The following is a 20,069-nucleotide window of genomic DNA, read 5'->3' as shown; positions in this document are numbered from 1 at the left end:
TATATAAATATCACGATATGTTCAGAAATATATACGACTGCAAATATCGACGATATTTTGATGATATTTGTGATATTTGGGATATTTGGAGATATTTTGTGTATATAATAATTTTATTTAATATTTACCATTATATTTCAAATAAATATAAATAATATATCAAGATATATCAAGAAATATCTACAATATCCACGATATTTGTCGATATTTTGAATATTTTCACGATATTTACATGTGAAACAATATCAAATATCTCCAAAAAAGAGGATATATCCACGATACATATCTAAAAATTAAATATCGATAAATACTCATATCCTGATATTTTGTATTATGCTTCCGAAATCCTAACTATATAATGCTCCGGTCTTTTTGTCGTCTTTGATTCTACCTTACAGAATGTTTGGCACTATCAATATATTGATATAACAAATTGACAACTAAACAAGAGAGGGAGAACATAATAAGTGCACCCTCACGTGGTCTTCTTGTGAAGTTATCTCAATGAATATATCGTCCTGGTTCAATCGATAAATCTCAGAATGTAAATGATAATCCACAGTGATCGACCAAATGATTGACCTAGGAAACATGGCGATTGGCGTGTGACATTGGTATTTCTCCAACTGTGTTCTAGGTCGAGTGCGCGTTCTAGGCCCAACTCCCTCTTAACTAGCCATGGTCGGTAGGTACTTGGGTCCTGTTACGAATTCAAGTCATAGATACGGCCTCGGCCTCTTTCTTAGTTAACTGTCTCATTCAATATCAACCATAAAACGGTGGCTTTCGACCTTTTTGAGAGAGAAGTTCTTCTATCAAGTGCTCAACATTTGTACAATCAGAAATTTAGAGTGATAAAGACAGCCATACCTGTTTTAATAAATAGGGAAATGGCCGGGATGAACCATCTTCCACTATTATTATTCCACGTCTAACTCTAATAACTAATCAATGCACATGAGAGATGGGCGCCCTTTTCTCTGTCAAAATATAAAGGATACTCCGTCATATCCCTTGAATCCATTTTAATGACACCCTTGTATTTTCACGTGTGACATGATACCTTAAGTAGTCTGTGGACAGAGTGGACCTATTGAAGCTCGATAGCTCTTCGATCTTTATGCTTAGGAGATAGGAGAGATCTTTTTTTTTTCCTACACGTACCCCAAATAATTCAGATTCTAAGGAGCAATACAATATCCAATAAATATGGTCTATAAATTAAAGTGTAAAATCAAGTGTACATTAGACGAGGTACACGAAAAGAGATGGTCGTCTTCCCAAGTGAACCTTAAGGCCCTAATCTTCCTTACTTGTGTGCTTGCGTTCACCCGTTTGCTTCTTAATTGCAACTCTGCTGCCCACCAATTAGCTTATATATGGTGATAATTGGCTTAAAGCCATTCTTTGATAATTATCGTCACAACTGCTAGACAAAGCTATTGGTATTAGAGTGTAATTGGAGACTGGTCTGGAGTGCCTACGTATACACTCTGAGAAGTACACTATACATCTAAAGACTAAAGGCTTAGGGGGCTACGAAAATAACGTACCCCATGGTTACGCCATTCGTGACATGATTATGGAAGCATTGGTAATTAGAGAGCTCCGAACAATGCGGCATTTATTGAAACTCATTTGTTCATCAATGTTCGGTGTTTTAATGCAACTAGCTAGTTTCAGCATTTTCGACCATGGGCGTACGGGCCAATCACACCTTTGTTTCGATAATCACTTTTTGGTTCTTTTGTGGCGGGCCAATCACACCTGGTTTATAACCATACAGGAATTCTCTTAAACGGATTGTCCGGTTCATGTACATGTTATATAGTGTCTCAGCTATTTAGTGTATTTGACAGTTTATTTAGTGTGTTGTATACGACCATATAATAAATATAAATGAAAAAATTGTTCAAGACACTAAATAAACCGTCCAAAATATCACATCCGTTAACGGACTAGTCCGTTTAAGAGAAGGCCGGTTGCACCATAGTGTTACTATAATTATATGGAATCATATCAATCACTAAGAGCATTCCCAATGCAGGGGATTTCAAGGGGTTTGTGACTATAGTCACCAGTTCTGAGGAAAAACTAATCTGCAATGCAGAGGTGATTATTTGATGAATATTTTGCCAAGTTGATTTCAAGGTAAAACTCATCACCGAGATAGTGGCTGACTTGTTAACTTCGGACGGGATGTTGGATTCCGTCTCGCATGATTTTTCAACTTTTTTCGGTTTTTTTTTAAATTTCAGACGGAATGTTTCATTCCGGAGTGTTTTTTCGATTTTTACGTCCAGACGGAATCCAACATCCCGTCCGAGATATTTTTTCACATTTGCATTGCACAGTTTCACCTTATTTTTCACCAAAACGGTAAAAAGAAGGATAATAACTGCCTACATGGAGGTGATAAAGGGGGGATTATTTTGACTTGCATTGAAAATGCTCTAACAAGCCTCATTCAGACTGTTGTTTGGTTGTAGGTCCATCAGTAGCAGGTATCAATTAAACCCCAAGAAGCAAACTGTGCAACGTACTAAACAAACGTTGCAGAGAATTAATGGTACAAAGCGAAGAACAAATCATGTGGCTTCTCGACAGTTGGTTCTTTGCTGGCATAAATCTCAGTCCTAAGTCGTGCCTAATGCTAAATCCAACCAATTTTCTTAATCGCGAAATGATATAAAATTCTTTTGAATTTGCATAATCACTGATAGAGCTCCAACCAAAACACAAAGCTCTAAAATACACCGGTCTTACTTCTTAGATGATGGACAAGCTTCCGAATTTTTTTGGCATACCAAGTGCAACTAATTGACCGTCGGACAATTATCCACAAAATATAGTGTACGGATAAAACTACAAGGAGGGGTTCTAGGGATCAGGGCTGGCTCGACCAAACAGAGATGAGGCCTATTTGTATGGAATCTTTTAGAGATTTTATCAATTTAGGAGAGATGATGCCTATTTCCATGAAACTTTTGGAGATTGCAAGACCACCTTGAAAATGAGGCCTAGGCGGTGGCCTTTTTCGCCTTAAGGACAAGCCGGACTGCTAGGGATATATATTAGAAAAACACTAAACAAACCCATAATCGTCAGGGCATTTCTAAGTTTTAGATTAGGTTAAACCCTAGTTAGTAAGTTCAGGGATAGGAATTATTTGGAACATGAATCAATCCGATATAATTCGATTTTAATTTTTAAAAAATCGGTCAAATATTCACAGTACAAGAAATATTCATCTAAACAATTGTTTGTGAAAATTCGGTAAAACTTTGTAGATATTAACCACATTCATTTCACCAAAAAATGGTCAAAACCATATGAAATTACTTATATTAAGTGTTCTAATTAAAACAAACATCTTTAACAATAAAAACAATTCAAATTTCCGTTTAAAATTCACATCTCATCAATCATCATCACAAATAGGAATTTCTGTAATAAAATTTTATAAAAATCTCAATTTTTTTGGCCGAATTATTCATCCCGAACTTTACCCATTTAATTAATACTTTTTATTCCCGAATCCGAATTATTCCCATTTAATTTGATTTTAAAAATACTTCTAATATTCGTGTTTAAAACACGAATAATTTGCGAACTTATTAACATGGGGTTAAACAAAAGGGATTTGAAAAGGCATGACTCAATTTGTTATTTCTTATAACCACTTTTTAGGCAACAATTTGAAAATGGGGTGAGTTCAAAACACGGAAATAATCAAAGGAAGTGAGCGCAACCCGAAATTTAGTAGGCTTAGGGCATCACCAATGCAGCCAGCCCTCAAAATAGAGGGCCACATTAACCTTAAAAGTGGGGTTCTACATTGTGGAGCTTTAAATAAAATAGATATCGGAAAATTACTTGTGGGTGGAACTTTCAAATTTCTATGACCAAAAATTAGGTGGTCGGTCTAACTTTTAGGACCAGTCAAATGGTAATCTATAATTTTTGTTACCAAAAATCATACTAACTATGGGGAGCTGGATAAAACTCACTCAAGGAGCATAAAATATTTATTTCTTCCACATATACCCTCCACGTCTATTATCTTATTTCTCTCTTAGTCAATCATCTTATTCACTTCACCATTCACCTTTTCTCCTCTTTATCTTATCAAACCAATAAGCACTCTAATTAAAAGTATTTCCTCCAATTAAAATGTTACTTTAAAATTTCTACACAAACTCCAAACTCCAAATTTTCTTTTTTGATTTTGAAGTTGTTGAGTAGTGAGAGAATCATGCACCGTTTTAAATTTTTAAAAAATGGTATTTTTGAGAAAAAAGGGTAATAAAACACTGCATTGCATTAATATAAATGGACCCCCTAATTAATTAGTCTGGTTTTTTGTAACAAAAATTGTTGATTACTATTTGACTGGTCCTAAAAATTATACCACAGCTTATAGGTAATTTTCCAAATAGATATTAGGTTCTCTAAAACCTTTCAGTCACGTGGGAATGGAACGAATGGTGGTATTGAGCATGACTTTGGGATTCATTGCTCACAAGTTAGAGCCTTATTTAGTGTCAAATTTTGCTATTTTTCGTCTAAACCCGGGATAGCTTGAGATCCAAAAACAACAACCTTTTACAAACTGCGTTCCTTCTATATATTTGCTTGAAAACAATTGAGATGAAACTATAAGTTACGCGCGAAATTTTCTTTTACACTTCAGATAATAATATTGGAAACACTTTCCTATAATAATAATAATAATAATAATAATAATAGTAGAAGCCCATATAGGATTGCATTGGAAGGGTGTTTTTTCATTTTTCAAATTTGAAGATCCATATGCCCTTAGTCTATCTAACCCTGGGTTTCTATAGATCATGTTGAACATAAACACGTGACAAAAATTTGATTTAATAACCTCATGATTGGTTTGGGTTTGGGCCACCAAAATTCCAGTCATTCCCCCCCCCTTTGTATTACTGATTGTTTTTGGCGTAACTAGCCCCGAACGAAGTAAGGTCTTGGCCCAGTGGCACTTAAACCCACTTTGTCCGTCTGTCCCCATAACTCCCAAATCTCCTAAAACATACTAGCAAAAGGCACGTGTTTCTCACGTATTCAACTATGCAGCTGTTGTTTAACTTCTCACGTGATGAGGAGAGACCTACAAAAACGGCAAAGTTTAGATATTTAAAAAAGGAAAGTTACAATTATACCTTTATAACATGGCTAAATCTATGGTGTGCAGGTCGTATGATATGCTAACAAATCTGGGCCACTCATACCAAGGGGTGCGTGTGTATTGCATGACAAAAGTACTGATCCAAAGGCCCACATTACCTGCGCACCATACATCTCGCGCACTAAAGACTAACTCTTATAACATATGTGAAAAAAACTATTTTACTCCTATTTATTTAACCTTCCAAATATAAGACCTATTATTTATGATTAGAAATTAATTTAAAAAAAATATAAAACTACAATTTTGTTCCTACAAAATGACAAAAAAAAAGTAAAAAATAAAAAAGAATGTAAAATTACCAAAATGTCTCTGTGACATACATGAAAACACTATTCATCGTACCCCATATTTTTCTATATAGTAAGATTTTTCCTTCATTCTTAATGATATTTTTCTTTCCATCTTTTTAACTTTGTTCGGCAACACCATTTTGCGGTATACTAGTGACTAACTTGTTCTACATCTCGCCTGTTGGTGCAGCTGAGCCAGTTTCAAAGCATTAATACCATTGTTTGTACTTTGTAGGTAACAAACTAACTCGTTACGTGGATTTTCGAGCCACATGCATCCACCGCAAATCATTCTCATTGAACCAAATATATAAAATTGTCCTTGGGGAATTCCTAAAATAACACGATTGCCACTGAAAATGGACGTGCACCCCTGTACCTTTTGTCTTGATTTTTCTGTGTTTCTTGGAACATACATGGCGACCAATATTAAGTCAAATGCGGAGGTAAAAAAATTGTTAAGCGAACAACCTCTAGCTAAAAATAATTTGAATAATGAAATGATATGAGAAATTTGAGAGTGACAAGTAACTAAAGTAATTGATCTTGATTATATTATTAATGATTTCGTCAATGGAGTAAAGAAATGTAACAAAGAGAAAACAATAGTAAATGAACATAATACGTATGGATAGTGAATCCCCCGTGGTCATACTCGTGTTAATTTTACTGTTGCAAACTATAAACGTTTAGGTTTTTAATTTCGAAAATGTCCTGTTCCATCTCAAGACAAGTTTTCAACCCAGGAAGTATTGAAGAAGTTAAACATAGGTGTCGTTTTGTCTTTCTCAATTTTTGTATTGTATAAGGTTAGTTAACAAAAATGGATAATGACCAACTACAAAACTAATATTACGATTTGATTGAGGCTAATGCAATTGCTAATTTGCCACCGCTCACGCACGTGTTATAAATTTGAATGTTTTGGAATTAAACATAACCCTCCACTCTAATTTTCTTTAGACATGTCCCCCATTTTAACGCTTGATGCCAGTTAATTAGATTTGATTCTCATTGACCGTTAGCCCAGGTTTCTATTTTATTCTAATAAAATAATAATAATAATCTAAAACTCCTATGATGAAATGCCGAATATGCCCTCAATTGTCATCAAATACATGAATTAAAATTTTAAACACCCGTTGAGTGTGTTCATCGGTTCATACTTGTTAAATAGTAGAATATAAATACTTTGATTTAAAATAGCAAATGCGAAATAGAAATCATTGAGGGCATATTCGGTATTACATCATGGGAGTTTTAAATTATTATTTATATTTTTTATTGGAAGAAAATATAAAACTTGTATTAACGGTCAATGAGAGTCAAATCTAGTTGACCAACATCAAACGTTAAAGTTGGGGGGGGCATGTCTAAAGAAAATTAGAGTGTGTTATGTCTAATTCCCAAATATAAATGGGGGGTATGTCTAAAAAACCTTTTTTTTTTTGTATTTCCACGTACAGACTTTCTAAAAAGGCCATGACTTACATATAACTTGAGTTATTTCAGGCTAATAAATCTAAACCTAATTCCATTTTCTTTTTTTCGCTACAAGCACCTTCCATTTTGTGTCGGGCACTTGGGCAGACCCAATTTTTTTTTTTACAAATTTGCTATTATCCTAAAAATCTTGTTTTGTGTTGGGCACCCCCTACATCAAGGGTAACTTGTTGCAACCTCCTATTGCCCTTACCCTAAAAGACCTCACTTCCAAAAAAAAAAAACTAGCACGGGTTGCAACCTCCACTACACCATAGTGTAGTTTGAACTCCATTTTCTCTACACCGTTGTGTAGTTTAAGCTCCACTTTCATTACACCGCAGTGCAGTTTGAAATTATTAATCACACAAATTACAAAATACATAGTTATTTGAAATTTTGTAGGTTATTTGAAATTCGCGAAAAAACTAGCTTCACCCCATATTAATAAATTGCTATCAATTAAAAAATAATCCACTCAAAATTTGATCAATAAAAATACAAAATTTTAAGAAATGTTTAAAATTTTACAAATTCAAATGTGAAAATGGCTTCCCTTTTCTAAGATAATTCTTAAAATCTAATTCCAAAAAACAATTCTCAGTCTAAAAATTTCCAAAAACAAACATCTCTAAACGCCCATAAATACTGCTATGTAGTTCGCTCAATCAACCTAGTGAAGTCGTTTAGGGGAAGCTAGAGCGACACTGCTAAATCGTTTCGAAATAGAAAATGCGGCATGCATGTGGGAGTCACTCGAAAAATTTGCTAGAATTTTGGACTTGGGCGACATTGGTTGAGTTGTTTCATATTATTTCAAAAGATACCCGTAGGTCAAATGGATACCCTTCTCACGAAACTACAATACCGCTCCAAAAACCAAGCAAATTAAATGAAAATGGGTTGCAGGATGAAGTTCCATTAAAAAGCAGTCTATGAAAATTTTAACTTAAAAAGGATCGCAAATTAGAGACAGGATACGAATATGACAATAACTAAATAGAATAATGTCTTTCTTCGCTTTCTTGTGTTTCTCTTTGTACTGACTTGATAAGTTTGGTGGTGGATCTGGTTAACCTTTTTCCTAATAGAACAAGAGAATTCAATGAGTTAAAAACAAAACAAACATTGGGTCGTCTTCAGCTTTTTACAATTTGGATTACAGTCAACAATCCCTGAAGCACGCACACCAAATTCAAGCACATAGATTGCTCTATTTCATCAATATCATCTGGATTATCTCAACCTCTACAAAACTCAACTTCAAATCAAACCAAAGAGCATAAAGCACAAGACCAAGAATCCAAAAGAAGCAAAAGAGTGAGATATCAATAATTTAAGCACCCAACATACGAAAATTTGTATATGAAATTTATGAACTCTAAAGAAATCAAGATCTAGCTTGAAACTTTCCCAACACCTAAATGGCAGCAACGGCTCAGAGAATTCTCGACATAGCGAATTGAAATTGAAGAAGAAGGCACGAAGGAGAAGAAATAAGAAACTGATTCTAACCAGTTTTTTCCGGTTTCTTTTTGTTCGGGCTTTGGTGGTGGGAGGTGTATTGGAGTCTATATTGTGCCCAACATAATTACAGACCCCAAATTGGGCTGAAATTGAGCTAGAGTCTGCCCAACACAATTTGGGGTGTACCAATAATAGGACCCTAAATCAAAGTTGTTATGCATTATGAAAAACTCTAAATGTGTGTAACTACATATGTCAAAGGTAGAAGTTTGTAGAACCTACAATTCTACATTGTTTTTAAGGAATTGTGATTTTTATAGCTGTTAAGCATCAACGTGTACAAGTCCAACATCTACATGATTTCATTAATTAGCAATTCACATATTACAAATGATATAATTAAGGCGAGTTTCACACTTTCAACTCTTTATATTGATTTATTCAGATCACACCCAAATAAACAACAACATACCCCAAATAACTACAACAATTTAATAATCATCTCCCACATATATATATATATATATATATATACATTGTTTTTAAGGAATTGTGATTTTTATAGCTGTTAAGCATCAACGTGTACAAGTCCAACATCTACATGATTTCATTAATTAGCAATTCACATATTACAAATGATATAATTAAGGCGAGTTTCACACTTTCAACTCTTTATATTGATTTATTCAGATCACACCCAAATAAACAACAACATACCCCAAATAACTACAACAATTTAATAATCATCTCCCACATATATATATATATATATATATATATATATATATATATATATATATATATATATATATATATATATATATATATATATATATATATATAGGGGAGGGATAGAGCCACAGGCACTGTAGCCACAACCAATCCCATCCATCTGTCTGTTTCCAATCCAACAGATTTGACTTAAACTCAATTCATAATCTAATTTTGCGATAACGTGAAAATAAGGAGGGGTAATTTTGGGGAAACAATTTGACCGAAACCAAAAAACAAAAGATTGATCTATTTCTCTCTGAAATATTCTTCTCCAAAATTAGATCGATCTTCTATTGTGAAACACTCTTCTCTCCTTCTCTCCAAAATTTGGTGACTATCACGAGCGGGTTTCTCTCTTTCGGTTTGTGTGCTTCGTTCGAGGTAAATTTCGAGATGGTAGTTCACTCTCTCAATTTATTTATTTCTCGATCTTTAATCGACTTCTCTCTTTAATTATTAACGTACTATTTGTTCACCCTTAAATCTTTTCAATGTTGGTCATCATATTTATGGTTGTACATAATATTCGATTTCCTACCCATTATTAAATCTTATTATTAGTTGTTGTTGTTTTGTGGAAATAACTAAAATCAAGTTTGGGTTTTACTCTCATCTTCATTTGTTGTTATTAACTGTAATTAGTAGATGGAAAGAAATCTAAGATGCAAACTGAATTTAGTATATGTTTTTCGCTGTAGCTAAATGGATGTTTGTTTGTTTTGATTTTTGTTATTGTAGATAGAAAGAACTATGTGCAATATGTGTAGTGATAACACTCATTCATTAGAGAAATATTGTTGGTTGTCTACACCTTGTTGCATTTGAAAATGTCGTGGAAGTAGGATCCTGAAACAATCGAGCCAAATCCGATCTCTTGGAAATTTTTTTTTGACCTGTTGCGCTTGCAGAGACTTCAAAGGTTGGAAGACGCGAGAGCATCATCAATAGTACCTCTAGAGAATCTAAGATGCAGACAGCTGAATTGTGCGGTGTTTAGAAAGGTTCGGGTAAATCTAATCTAATAAAGGAGTCATCCATTCCTTTAATATTTTGGAGTGGTGGTGTATTGTGATTTTGGAGAGAGAGGAAAAAGGAATGTTTCAGTGGAGAAGAAGGTGTTTCCGATCTAAATTTTGTTCAATTTCTTTTTTGGTTGCAGTCAAACAAGTTTCCAAAATTATGTACTGTAGCTACAGTGCATATTCCTTATTTCTGAGTTAAAACTGGATTCGTTAGATCTTAAGTGAGTAGAGGGTTGGGATAGACTGTGCCTATAATGTGGCTACAGTGCTTGTAGCTCTATCCCTTCCCATATGTGGAGGGATAGAACCACTCCCATTATAGCCACTCCCAAAACGTACAAAACCATATCCCATCATACTGATTGAATTAAGGGCTGATATTTTGTAGATATGATCTCCCCACCATGAATAACATGCCCACCAAATTTCGGCTCATTCAAATATGTATAACCTAATCAAATATTATTATGAAATCGGAAAATTCTGGACCGTTAGATTAATGTTCAAAATTGAATACTAGTTTTCGCAAGGTTAGACATATCCAAATCGGACAAAATTTCGTAGGCATGATATCTATTGTAAGAACATCATATCCACAAAAAACTCAGGTCTTAATTCAATTTGTAAGTCGATGGAGTGGCTCGGGAATGACTTTATCATTATCATTATATATATATATATATACACACACACACACACACACACACACACACACACACACACACACACAGCTCGGCTCCTAAAGGGACCTTAAATAAGTACAAAATATAAAACAACCCACAACTTCACATACAAAATGATTTAAAACCTAATATTTTGTGCATATGATCTACTAACCATAAAGAACATCTCTACAAAATTTACTAACAAGTTAATATATAAAAGTAGACCCGTGCATACACACCGGCTATTTTGAAAATTTGCTCAACAATCATAACTATACATATGGAAATTTTATAGTTAACAAATCGTTATTTCTATTTTCATTGCTAATCCATTTTAATTTTCTAACAAATTGTTTCAATTAAGTGGTAGAAACCCATTTTTTAATTGGGAGAGGAATCCCGTTTTAATAGTTAATTTAATTTAGAAGTGTGATTCCCGTTTTAATAGGAGAAAGATTCTCGTTTTAATTATAAGTGTAAAAATTTATCTTTTCAATAAGAAAATAATTCCTATTTTAATAGGAGTTGATGATGTGAAATTTTAAGAGAGCTCGAAAAATATCCATTGTGAGAACTTTAATATTAATATATTGATTGACTATAAAGTAGACCCGCGCATCGGCTCTTTTAAAAGCTTGCTCAACAATCATAATTATACATATATAAATTTTGTAATAAATCATGATTTCTGTTTTCGTCACTAACCCATTTTAATTTAATAACAAATTATTTTAATCAAGTCTTAAAAACCCATTTTAATTTCTTAACAACTTATTTTAATTCAGTTTTAAAAACCCGTTTTTTAATTGGGGGAAGACCCCATTTTAATATAGAAGTGTGATTCCCATTTTTAATAGGAGAATGATTTCCATTTTAATTAGAAGTGTTAGATTTTTTTTTTAATAGGAGAGGAATTCCCGTTTTAATAGGAGTTGATGACGTGAAATTTTAAGAGAGCTAAAAAAATACCACTTGTGGGAGCTTTATATATTAACTAGAAAATAGACCTGTGCATACACACTGACTCTTTTAAAAAATTTGTTCAACAATCATAACTATACATTCAACAATCATAACTATACATATAAAAATTTCCTAACAAAAGTTTAAAAACCTGATTTAATTTATCAACAAATTGTTTTAATTAAGTTTTAAAAACCCAATTTTTAATTGGAAGAGGGATCCCGTTTTCAATTTAAAAGTGTGATTCCTATTTTTAAGAGGAAAATGATTCTTGTTTTAATTAAAAGTACTATTTTTGAACAAGAATATTTTTTAATAGAAGGGATATCCCGTTTTTCTTTTTCAATAAGAGAAGAATTCTTATTATAATTGGAACGGATAATGTGGAATTTTAAGAGAGCTAGAAAAATATTCATTTTAAGAGTTTTCATATTAATATATAAATAGATATATAGATAGATAGATATTGAGCTAGAAAGAGTAGACCGTGCATACCCTTTGATATTTTGTGATATACATTGTTATGAAATCATATTCTCACATATACATCATCGAAAAATCAAAGGTCTAGTTCGAAAAGTATCTATATTTTCCAGACTGGCTTACATTTCCCAGAGAGAGCAGAGCAGAAGATTTTCCAGAAATATAAAAATTTACCTAGTCTACATAGGTAGACTAGTGACCCATGCACAACACCATGCCTAATAACCTTAGGGCTCCACCACTATAACTCCATGCGAACGACTCTTTTATGGTGCAAACCGAATGAGTAGTTGAACCAAAGTGGTTCCATTTCCATCTCTCTTAATTACAAAAACGTCAAACGTGTACAACGTAATTCAAATGAATAACCAAGGCCAAGTAAGTCAATTCCACTTTGACTAACGTACTTGAACTTTGAACCAGGGAAGCACGTACAGGTGGCGAGTATATATAGAAGTGTCTCGTAACAAAATATTTGCACACTTAAAAAAAAAAAAAAAACTCTATTAATAAACACAAACAAACATCTCTTCGCCTTTCCCTTATTTCTCTCTCTTCATCTTGGTGTCGTTAGTTTCCCGGTTTCTTGTTTCGCTCTTTTTTTTTTTTTGAGATTGAAACTCCCGTAAAACCCGAAAACCCTTGAAAAAGAAAGAGAGTGAAAACAATTGTTGTTGTTTCATTTAAAAAAAAAAAAGAAAAAGAAAATTGGTAAGGCTGATACTTTTGTCTCATTTGTTAGAGTGTTTGTTTTTTGTCCGTATTTTAAGCTCATTCATTACGGTGGTTTTATGTAAAGATTTTTTTGAAATATGTAAATGAGGGGTTGTTCAGATCTGTTGGAAAAAATGTGGACAAATTGATGGTTGTCACATTATATTCGTTTTATATGATTGGATATTGGTAAAAGTTTGTGTTTTTCCTGGCGGATAAAATTTATGACACTCACATTATTCTTGTTTGAAAAAAATTTGTTTCCAAATGAATGTTTTATAAATGGGATGGGTTTATTAGATCCGTTAGATAATGGAATTTATGTTAGTTTTGTAATTTGAGGATATTAATAATTTTTTGAATTTGTTTATGTTTTGAAGGGTGATTGGAAATTTAGGCAAGAGTTATTTGTGATGGTTGCCACCGCCGCCACAGCCGCATTTTTCCCTGTTGCGTCCTCGTCTACAAAGGCGGCAATGAAGGGGGGATCAGATAATTTGGAAACGAGGGGTATCAATTCTTCGAAACCAGCTTCGTTGTCTGGTGGTTTGAAAGTTAAGGCTAATGCACAAGCCTCACCTAAAATTAATGGGACAATTACTTATCCACCAGCTAAGAATGAGGAGATGTCTACGTCATCAGTACCGGCTAGAACGTTTATTAATCAATTACCTGATTGGAGTGTTCTTCTTACTGCTATAACAGCGATGTTTTTGGCAGCTGAGAAGCAATGGACACTTCTTGATTGGAAACCAAGGAGATCTGATATGCTTGTAGATCCTTTTGGTTTAGGGAAGATAGTTCAGGATGGACTTGTTTTTCAACAGAATTTTTCGATTAGATCGTATGAGATAGGGGTTGATGGGACTACGTCTATAGAATCGTTTATGAACCATTTACAGGCAAGGAAAAAACAAAAAACTTTTGTATAGCGTTGTAGTATTCATGTGTATACTTTTGTTCTTAAGTATGTTTGATTTCTTACATGACTTTGGTATGTGCAGGAAACAGCTCTTAATCATGCTAAGACTGTGGGGCTGCTAGGTGATGGCTTTGGTTCAACGGAAGCCATGACCAGTAGAAACTTGATTTGGGTGGTAGCTAAAATGCAGATTTCTGTGAATCGTTATCCTACTTGGTAAGCTTCTTCACTTCCTAGCATATTTCATTTGGCTCATTACATTTGATTACCTTTCATCTGCTTTATAGTCCTCAATTTTGATAGTTGCACAGGGGGTTCTTCTATAAATAAATACAAACTAAAGCATATTTTTCAATGTATTTGTTTTACTGTGGGGAAGTGGAAAATCATGGATATAGAAGTTCATACAATGTGGATGTGGAATCTTTATTTGGAACTTGTTATGGGTAGAGTAGAATGCGTAAAATTACTAAAATATAACCTAAAAGACACATTTGGAATAGCTGCTGAAACAATTGGTAATCAGTATTAATATATCTCAAAAGTTGTAAACGTACGAGTCTAGGAGAACAATTTAATTTGGTCCTGTTGTTGAGTTATTTGATCTTAGATAGTTAATTGCTTCAAATGAGTCTGGTATAATCACATATACAGGGGGACCAACCAAGCCAAGATTATTTAGCTAATAACTGTAGCTTGGTTTTCAATGCCTTTCTCTCAACAGCTGGGTTCTTTTGTAAACCGATATATGCCGTAGGGTACTTTATGCACCAGAGGGAAGTTTTGATTTATGGAGACGAGTAGTGGTCCAGTATGAAAATTGGTAGTGGTCCACCTAAACCCAGCTTGCTCTTGCAAAAAAGAAAAGATGGTACAAGTGGTTTCTTTCTGCCCCCCTTGTACATGATTGGATATCAGGTCACTTGACATCTTTCTGGAGGGTTTTTGAGTTTTGCCTCTTCTCTTAAATGCACATATCACTTTCTGCATGTTCATTGAAGAGCTGGACAATAAAGATCAATACGTAATTTTGTCATGTTAAAATTCATTCTAAAGAAAAGAAGATGACTGCTAATACTGACTAGTGCAAATGTTCAATGAAACTGTGGATGCCAACAACTTCTAAAGATGTTATAGCTGCTGAAAATCTGAAATTTTAATTCTTTGTGGATGATATATTAGTTATAACTTATAAGCACGGTTATCTATGATTTCTTACCTACAATTATTAAGTCACGGTGGCTAGAAGACTTGAGTGATCCTTTGGAGAAACGTGTAAAAGACTCTTTCAAAAGACACATGTTATATATGTGTGATAAAAGAAATAAATCTTATATATTTCCTTTTATGCCTTGGCAGGGGTGATGTTGTTCAAGTAGATACTTGGGTTGCTCCAAACGGGAAGAATGGTATGCGGCGTGATTGGCTTATCCGCGATGGTATTTCTGGTGAAACCCTCGCACGAGCGTCAAGGTTCGAAAACTCATTTAAGTTCACTGGATTAAAGTTATTACTTTCTATATCAGCAGGATCTCTTTAACCTGTTATTGGAACCAAATGGAAATCGCTGGGTTAGCTGATTGATTTTTTTTTTATTCCGTGATTTTTGTTATTACGTGATGCAGTGTGTGGGTGTTGATGAATACCAGTACAAGGAAACTATCTAAGCTTCCAGATGAGGTTAGAGTAGAAATAGAACCCTATTATATGGACTGTCCTCCTATTGTTGAGGAAGATAGCAGGAAGCTACCAAAACTCGATGATGACACTGCGGATTATGTCCGAACAGGATTAACTGTAAGTCAGATGGGGAGTATTAAGGCTTTATATATTTATTTTTCTACCAATTGTTTTGGCCTTCGCTAACTTGTTCTTCTAATGAAACCATGTTACAAAAAACATCTCTCATAATCACCTTAATTGTGTATTCTCCAGCCTCGGTGGAATGATTTGGATCTCAATCAGCATGTGAACAATGTCAAGTACATTGGCTGGATTCTTGAGGTAGTTCATCTTTTCTGGATCACACCCCCCCCCCCCACCTTCCTTTCTTCTGGTGTTTTTTTGTTCTCTTCTTAAGCTTATATCTTTGTGTAAATAGCTTCTCATTTCTTGTTGTTACTTGGCTCTGCAACTCTGAAGGAGTTATTAAAATAGTAGGGAATGTCTGGTAGCCATGGGAAGCTAGTCACCTTCCAATAAGATAAGAAAATGCTTGGGATTCATATCTAACCATATCACACTTAATTATTTTTTGGATCAGTTCTAGGTCCACTGCTGACAAATCTCAAGTAAAATCTGTGACATAGTTTTGCTGTACTTATTTAGGGAAACACGGGGTTTTAAGGGCTAATTCTAGCTTTTTAATTTTGTTTGTTATGATAAATACCTACTAGTGGTTATTATTTTGCCATCACCCTTTTCTGTAAGTTGACTAGTGGAAGAGTTTATTCTGGAATCATGCGGTCCTTTTATTAAATCACTTGTGGAAGAGTAATCGAATTACAAGTCCTTTGAGCAGTGTACTCTTTTTCCTCTGGGTATTGTGTCTCGGGATCAGTATTAGGAAACAGAAACAGAAGCGTTATGAAGTTGTTTATAATTATTAGGCATTATTCCAGTTGTTTATGCTTATTAGTTATGAAGTTTGCCATTGCTCCTGAGCAGTAGTACCTCCGTTTTCTGCACTGCTCTAACAGTTCATAGGATAAATGAATACTTGCCATCATTTTGAATGTGATCTTACTTTTCTTACTGAATGCTGATAAAGAAAATTGCAAGCCCTCTCCAAATGCTTGTAGACCTGTTGACCATCTAGAGTAGTGCTGTAAACTCCAATCTTTAGTAGCTACTAGAGCTTAATTCACAACACTGATGGTTGTATATTGAAAGTAGGTTAATGGCATCATGGTTTCAGATGAAATGGAATGTGTTGTTAACTACGTTCTTTTGAAGCCGTTTTCATTGTGCCAGAAAAATACTTTTGGAATCAAATCTTTCTCCCCAAACCACCCAAATCAAAAAGGAAAAACCGAAAAGAAGTTAAAATAAATAAAGGCTCTTCCATTTGTCTTCCTTCACAAAGTTTGTAGTCTGTTTCTTTTTGGTTTTAGTCTGATAGTTGTGTTGGAGGTTGAACAATAATATCTATGTTGCAGAGTTCTATTTCAATGCTGGAGAATCATGAGCTTGCAGGCATTGCTCTAGAATATAGGAAAGAGTGTCGAAAGGACAATGTGCTGCAATCTTTGACTGCTGTCAGCAAGGATGGGGCTAATGATCTGCCTGAGTGTGTTCACTTGCTTCGTCTGGAGAACGGACCTGAAATTGTGCGCGGAAGGACCTTGTGGAGGCCTAAGCGCATTAACAACTATGGATCTGTGGGGCAAATTCCGGCAGAGAGCATGTAGCAAACCTGGTGTTGGCTCTCTTCTCCTGGTAGCAAACGTCTTATCTATGTATCTCACACTGCTCTTGTGAATCCAGCATATTTCCTCAGATATCTTTTACCCCACCCCTCTTTTTTGTTTTCTCATTTTTTATATTTTTTTCTTTATTTATTTTTGTTGTTTTACTAAATGGAAGCCTATGTAATTAGTGGTTGATGTATGTCTTTTACCTGGAGTGGCATGTTTATTTACTGAAATGAATTGGAGAGAGAAGTTATTTCACAGAGCGTTGTTGTTCATACTTCATAGTTCTTTCTTCGAAAAAAAAAAGAAACAAAAAAAGAAGAAAATTCCCATGAAAGCTGTATCTTATTTGACAGTCTTAGAATATGGAAATGATGTATATGGAGATTTGGACCCGGATACAGCAGAGAAATCGATGGATGTTGTTTGTGTTCTGTGGGTCCATAAGTAGTTGTCCAGATTGATGGTCATGTGCAAAATGGTTGTCCATGTTGTGCGGTTCTGAATACTTTAGAAGAGGAATAAAAACAGGTAAGATTAGGTAATCAGTAGCGACCAAACCTCTCTCCACGTGTGAAACTTAATTTCTTTTATCATTTAATTGTTTACTTGTCCATAGCAGTAAACAAAAACCAGACAATTGGTTAAAGGCCCACATAATTGGATTATTGGACCCGTTTAGATAAAGTTGCTTTGAACTTTAAATTAGTCCGCTTTGCCTTTTCCCCTGGCCATATCTGTCATCGTCTCTTTGCTGGATCTGCTCTGAAAATTTGTCTATTTAGGAATCACTGATAGACACTTGAAAATAAATTTGAAAGGATTCTGAATCTTGCACTTTGACTATTTTTGAGAAAATAATATCTGATCTATCCAAATAGTAGGGGAATTCAGGGTGGGCCAAATAGTCTATATCAGAGGAATGGCAGTTTTGCTCTCTTTTGCTGGTCATACTATAAAAGTAACAAAATAGTAATAATAAAAAGATTTAGTGACATTACATAATTGTGAGATAAATAGATAATGCTATTGTAGCTGATATGCTAGTCTAAGAGTATTTTTAATTGTTCAACAATCTATAAGCAAAAGCAAATAAGCAATAGTATGGTTTATTGGTTATAGATGGGGAGCAATGAGCAACTACAAAACTCTCATGAGTGGCGCTTAGTACCTTAGTCTAAAACGCAGTAGTTGTTTCTCTTCCCTCCCCACCCGATAATCACTAGTTGTTTCTCTTAATATTATCAGTTTATCACTCTTTTCATAAGAATTAATTAACAAACTCAGGAAATGTTCAAACGAGTTTCTTCATGCCACACGGTCTTACCCAAGATCCTATACGAGTTGCTTATTAACAAGCCAATCAACAATGTAAATGTCTAAAATTATCCTTTTGGATTATTAGGACATTACACCATGTTAAGAGTTAGCTCTTAAGTTAAGATGAAAAAAAGAGATAGTTTGGTTTGTTGTTAATGGCTGCTCTTCATGTAGATGAAGATGCCTACGTATCCAGTCTGTATATTGGGAGATAGTAGTGAGTTGAGAGTTAGTAACTCAGGTTAGGATTAATTGACCAGACTGGAATCAAGTCACACATAGTTCTTGAAGGTGGCTTTTATAGACATTAGGAGTGTGCATCAAATGCAACACGTGTACTGATGAGTACAGATGTGTGGTCGAGATGAATGACATGTTTCTATAAAAGACACATGGGGTAGCAGTTGTAGGTGTTTAGACTTAATTGAGTTGGCATAGGGTGTAGTGATGGTGAGTGGCTCTAATGGTTCATGTATTATGTCGGGAAAAAAACTTAAAGATAATGTTAGTAATGATGACAGTGACATGTGATAACGTCATGAGGTAGGGTTGAGTGATGAGTCATTGGGGCTGCTGAGTATGCGAGTCTTCAGATGTAGCAAGTGCTTGGAGTCGTCTACGAGTGTGACAGATATCCATATGTCTGGGGTCGTGTTATACTGAAAGAGTTGTTGCATGTGAGTCTTGTGCACATCACGTGACTGGTGGGATGCCCCTTACAAACAAGTTTGTGAATAGATTTAGGCTTGTTAATTTGTAGATGCGATGATTGAGGTGGATTTTGGACCAAAGTTATTATTTTGTTGATTGATAATAATTTGCTTCCAGATTTGCTTTATAGATGCTAGTGATGGACAACTAGTAATCTAGTATTTTTTTTGGTCGGTCTAGTAATATAGTATTATATAAAACATCTATTGAAGTACTGATTTAGAGCAAGTCCAATGGAGGGCTGCTATAATGGGATGCTAAAAAGTGCTACATTGGCTTTTTAGCAGGCCCAACACTACTACAGAAATGCTCATTAACCACTGTTATATACAGTGGTAAAAGCCTTTTAACCACTGTTTCTAAACCATAAACCATGGTATCAGCAGGCCCAAATATTTCTAGCAAAACCGTGGTATTAAGTACCCCTTATTTACCACGGTTTCAGAACAAACCATGGTATTATATTTTCGAAAACCGTGGTTAATAGTCTGTATGATTTGCTATTTCTGATGCAAACCGTGGCTTATATAGTCTCCTTATACCACTGTTTTTGCAAAACCATGGTCTATAGATCCTTTTTTTAAAAGAACTACACCCTGATCAGTTGATTTTCATCATATTCAAC

The 20,069-nt window shown here is 34.4% G+C and overlaps 1 protein-coding gene across 2 annotated transcripts; it reads left to right on the top strand.

Annotated features, from left to right (window-relative positions):
* Positions 1 to 12,841: 12,841 nt before the first annotated feature.
* On the top strand, positions 12,842 to 17,671 carry FATB (fatty acyl-ACP thioesterases B). Of its 2 annotated transcripts, none has more exons than XM_086602657.1 (7): positions 12,842 to 13,075; positions 13,459 to 13,980; positions 14,083 to 14,216; positions 15,360 to 15,473; positions 15,626 to 15,797; positions 15,936 to 16,004; positions 17,159 to 17,671. In XM_086602657.1, exons 2-7 carry the CDS (start codon positions 13,492 to 13,494, stop codon positions 17,408 to 17,410), a joined length of 1,230 nt encoding a protein of 409 aa, XP_086458783.1. In that variant the 5' UTR covers positions 12,842 to 13,075; positions 13,459 to 13,491; the 3' UTR covers positions 17,411 to 17,671. The 2 variants fall into 2 exon arrangements, with proteins under 2 accessions (XP_086458783.1, XP_086458784.1); XM_086602658.1 differs by lacking the exon at positions 12,842 to 13,075 and adding an exon at positions 13,078 to 13,267.
* The last annotated feature ends 2,398 nt before the right edge of the window (positions 17,672 to 20,069 follow it).

Source organism: Coptis chinensis, chromosome 3 (genome assembly GCF_015680905.1).
Source record: "Coptis chinensis isolate HL-2020 chromosome 3, ASM1568090v1, whole genome shotgun sequence".
In the NCBI taxonomy this organism is placed as follows: Eukaryota; Viridiplantae; Streptophyta; class Magnoliopsida; order Ranunculales; family Ranunculaceae; genus Coptis; species Coptis chinensis.
The sequence above is the reverse complement of the archived record's forward strand: the minus strand, read 5'-3'. Positions and strand labels throughout refer to the sequence as shown.

Bases quoted from the DNA above. Each gene is read 5' to 3' on its own strand.
- FATB (XM_086602657.1), top strand. From the start codon at position 13,492: ATGGTTGCCACCGCCGCCACAGCCGCATTTTTCCCTGTTGCGTCCTCG. The intron at 15,798-15,935 runs GTAAGTCAGATG...TGTATTCTCCAG, and splicing joins ATGTCCGAACAGGATTAACT to CCTCGGTGGAATGATTTGGA. The intron at 16,005-17,158 runs GTAGTTCATCTT...TCTATGTTGCAG, and splicing joins ACATTGGCTGGATTCTTGAG to AGTTCTATTTCAATGCTGGA.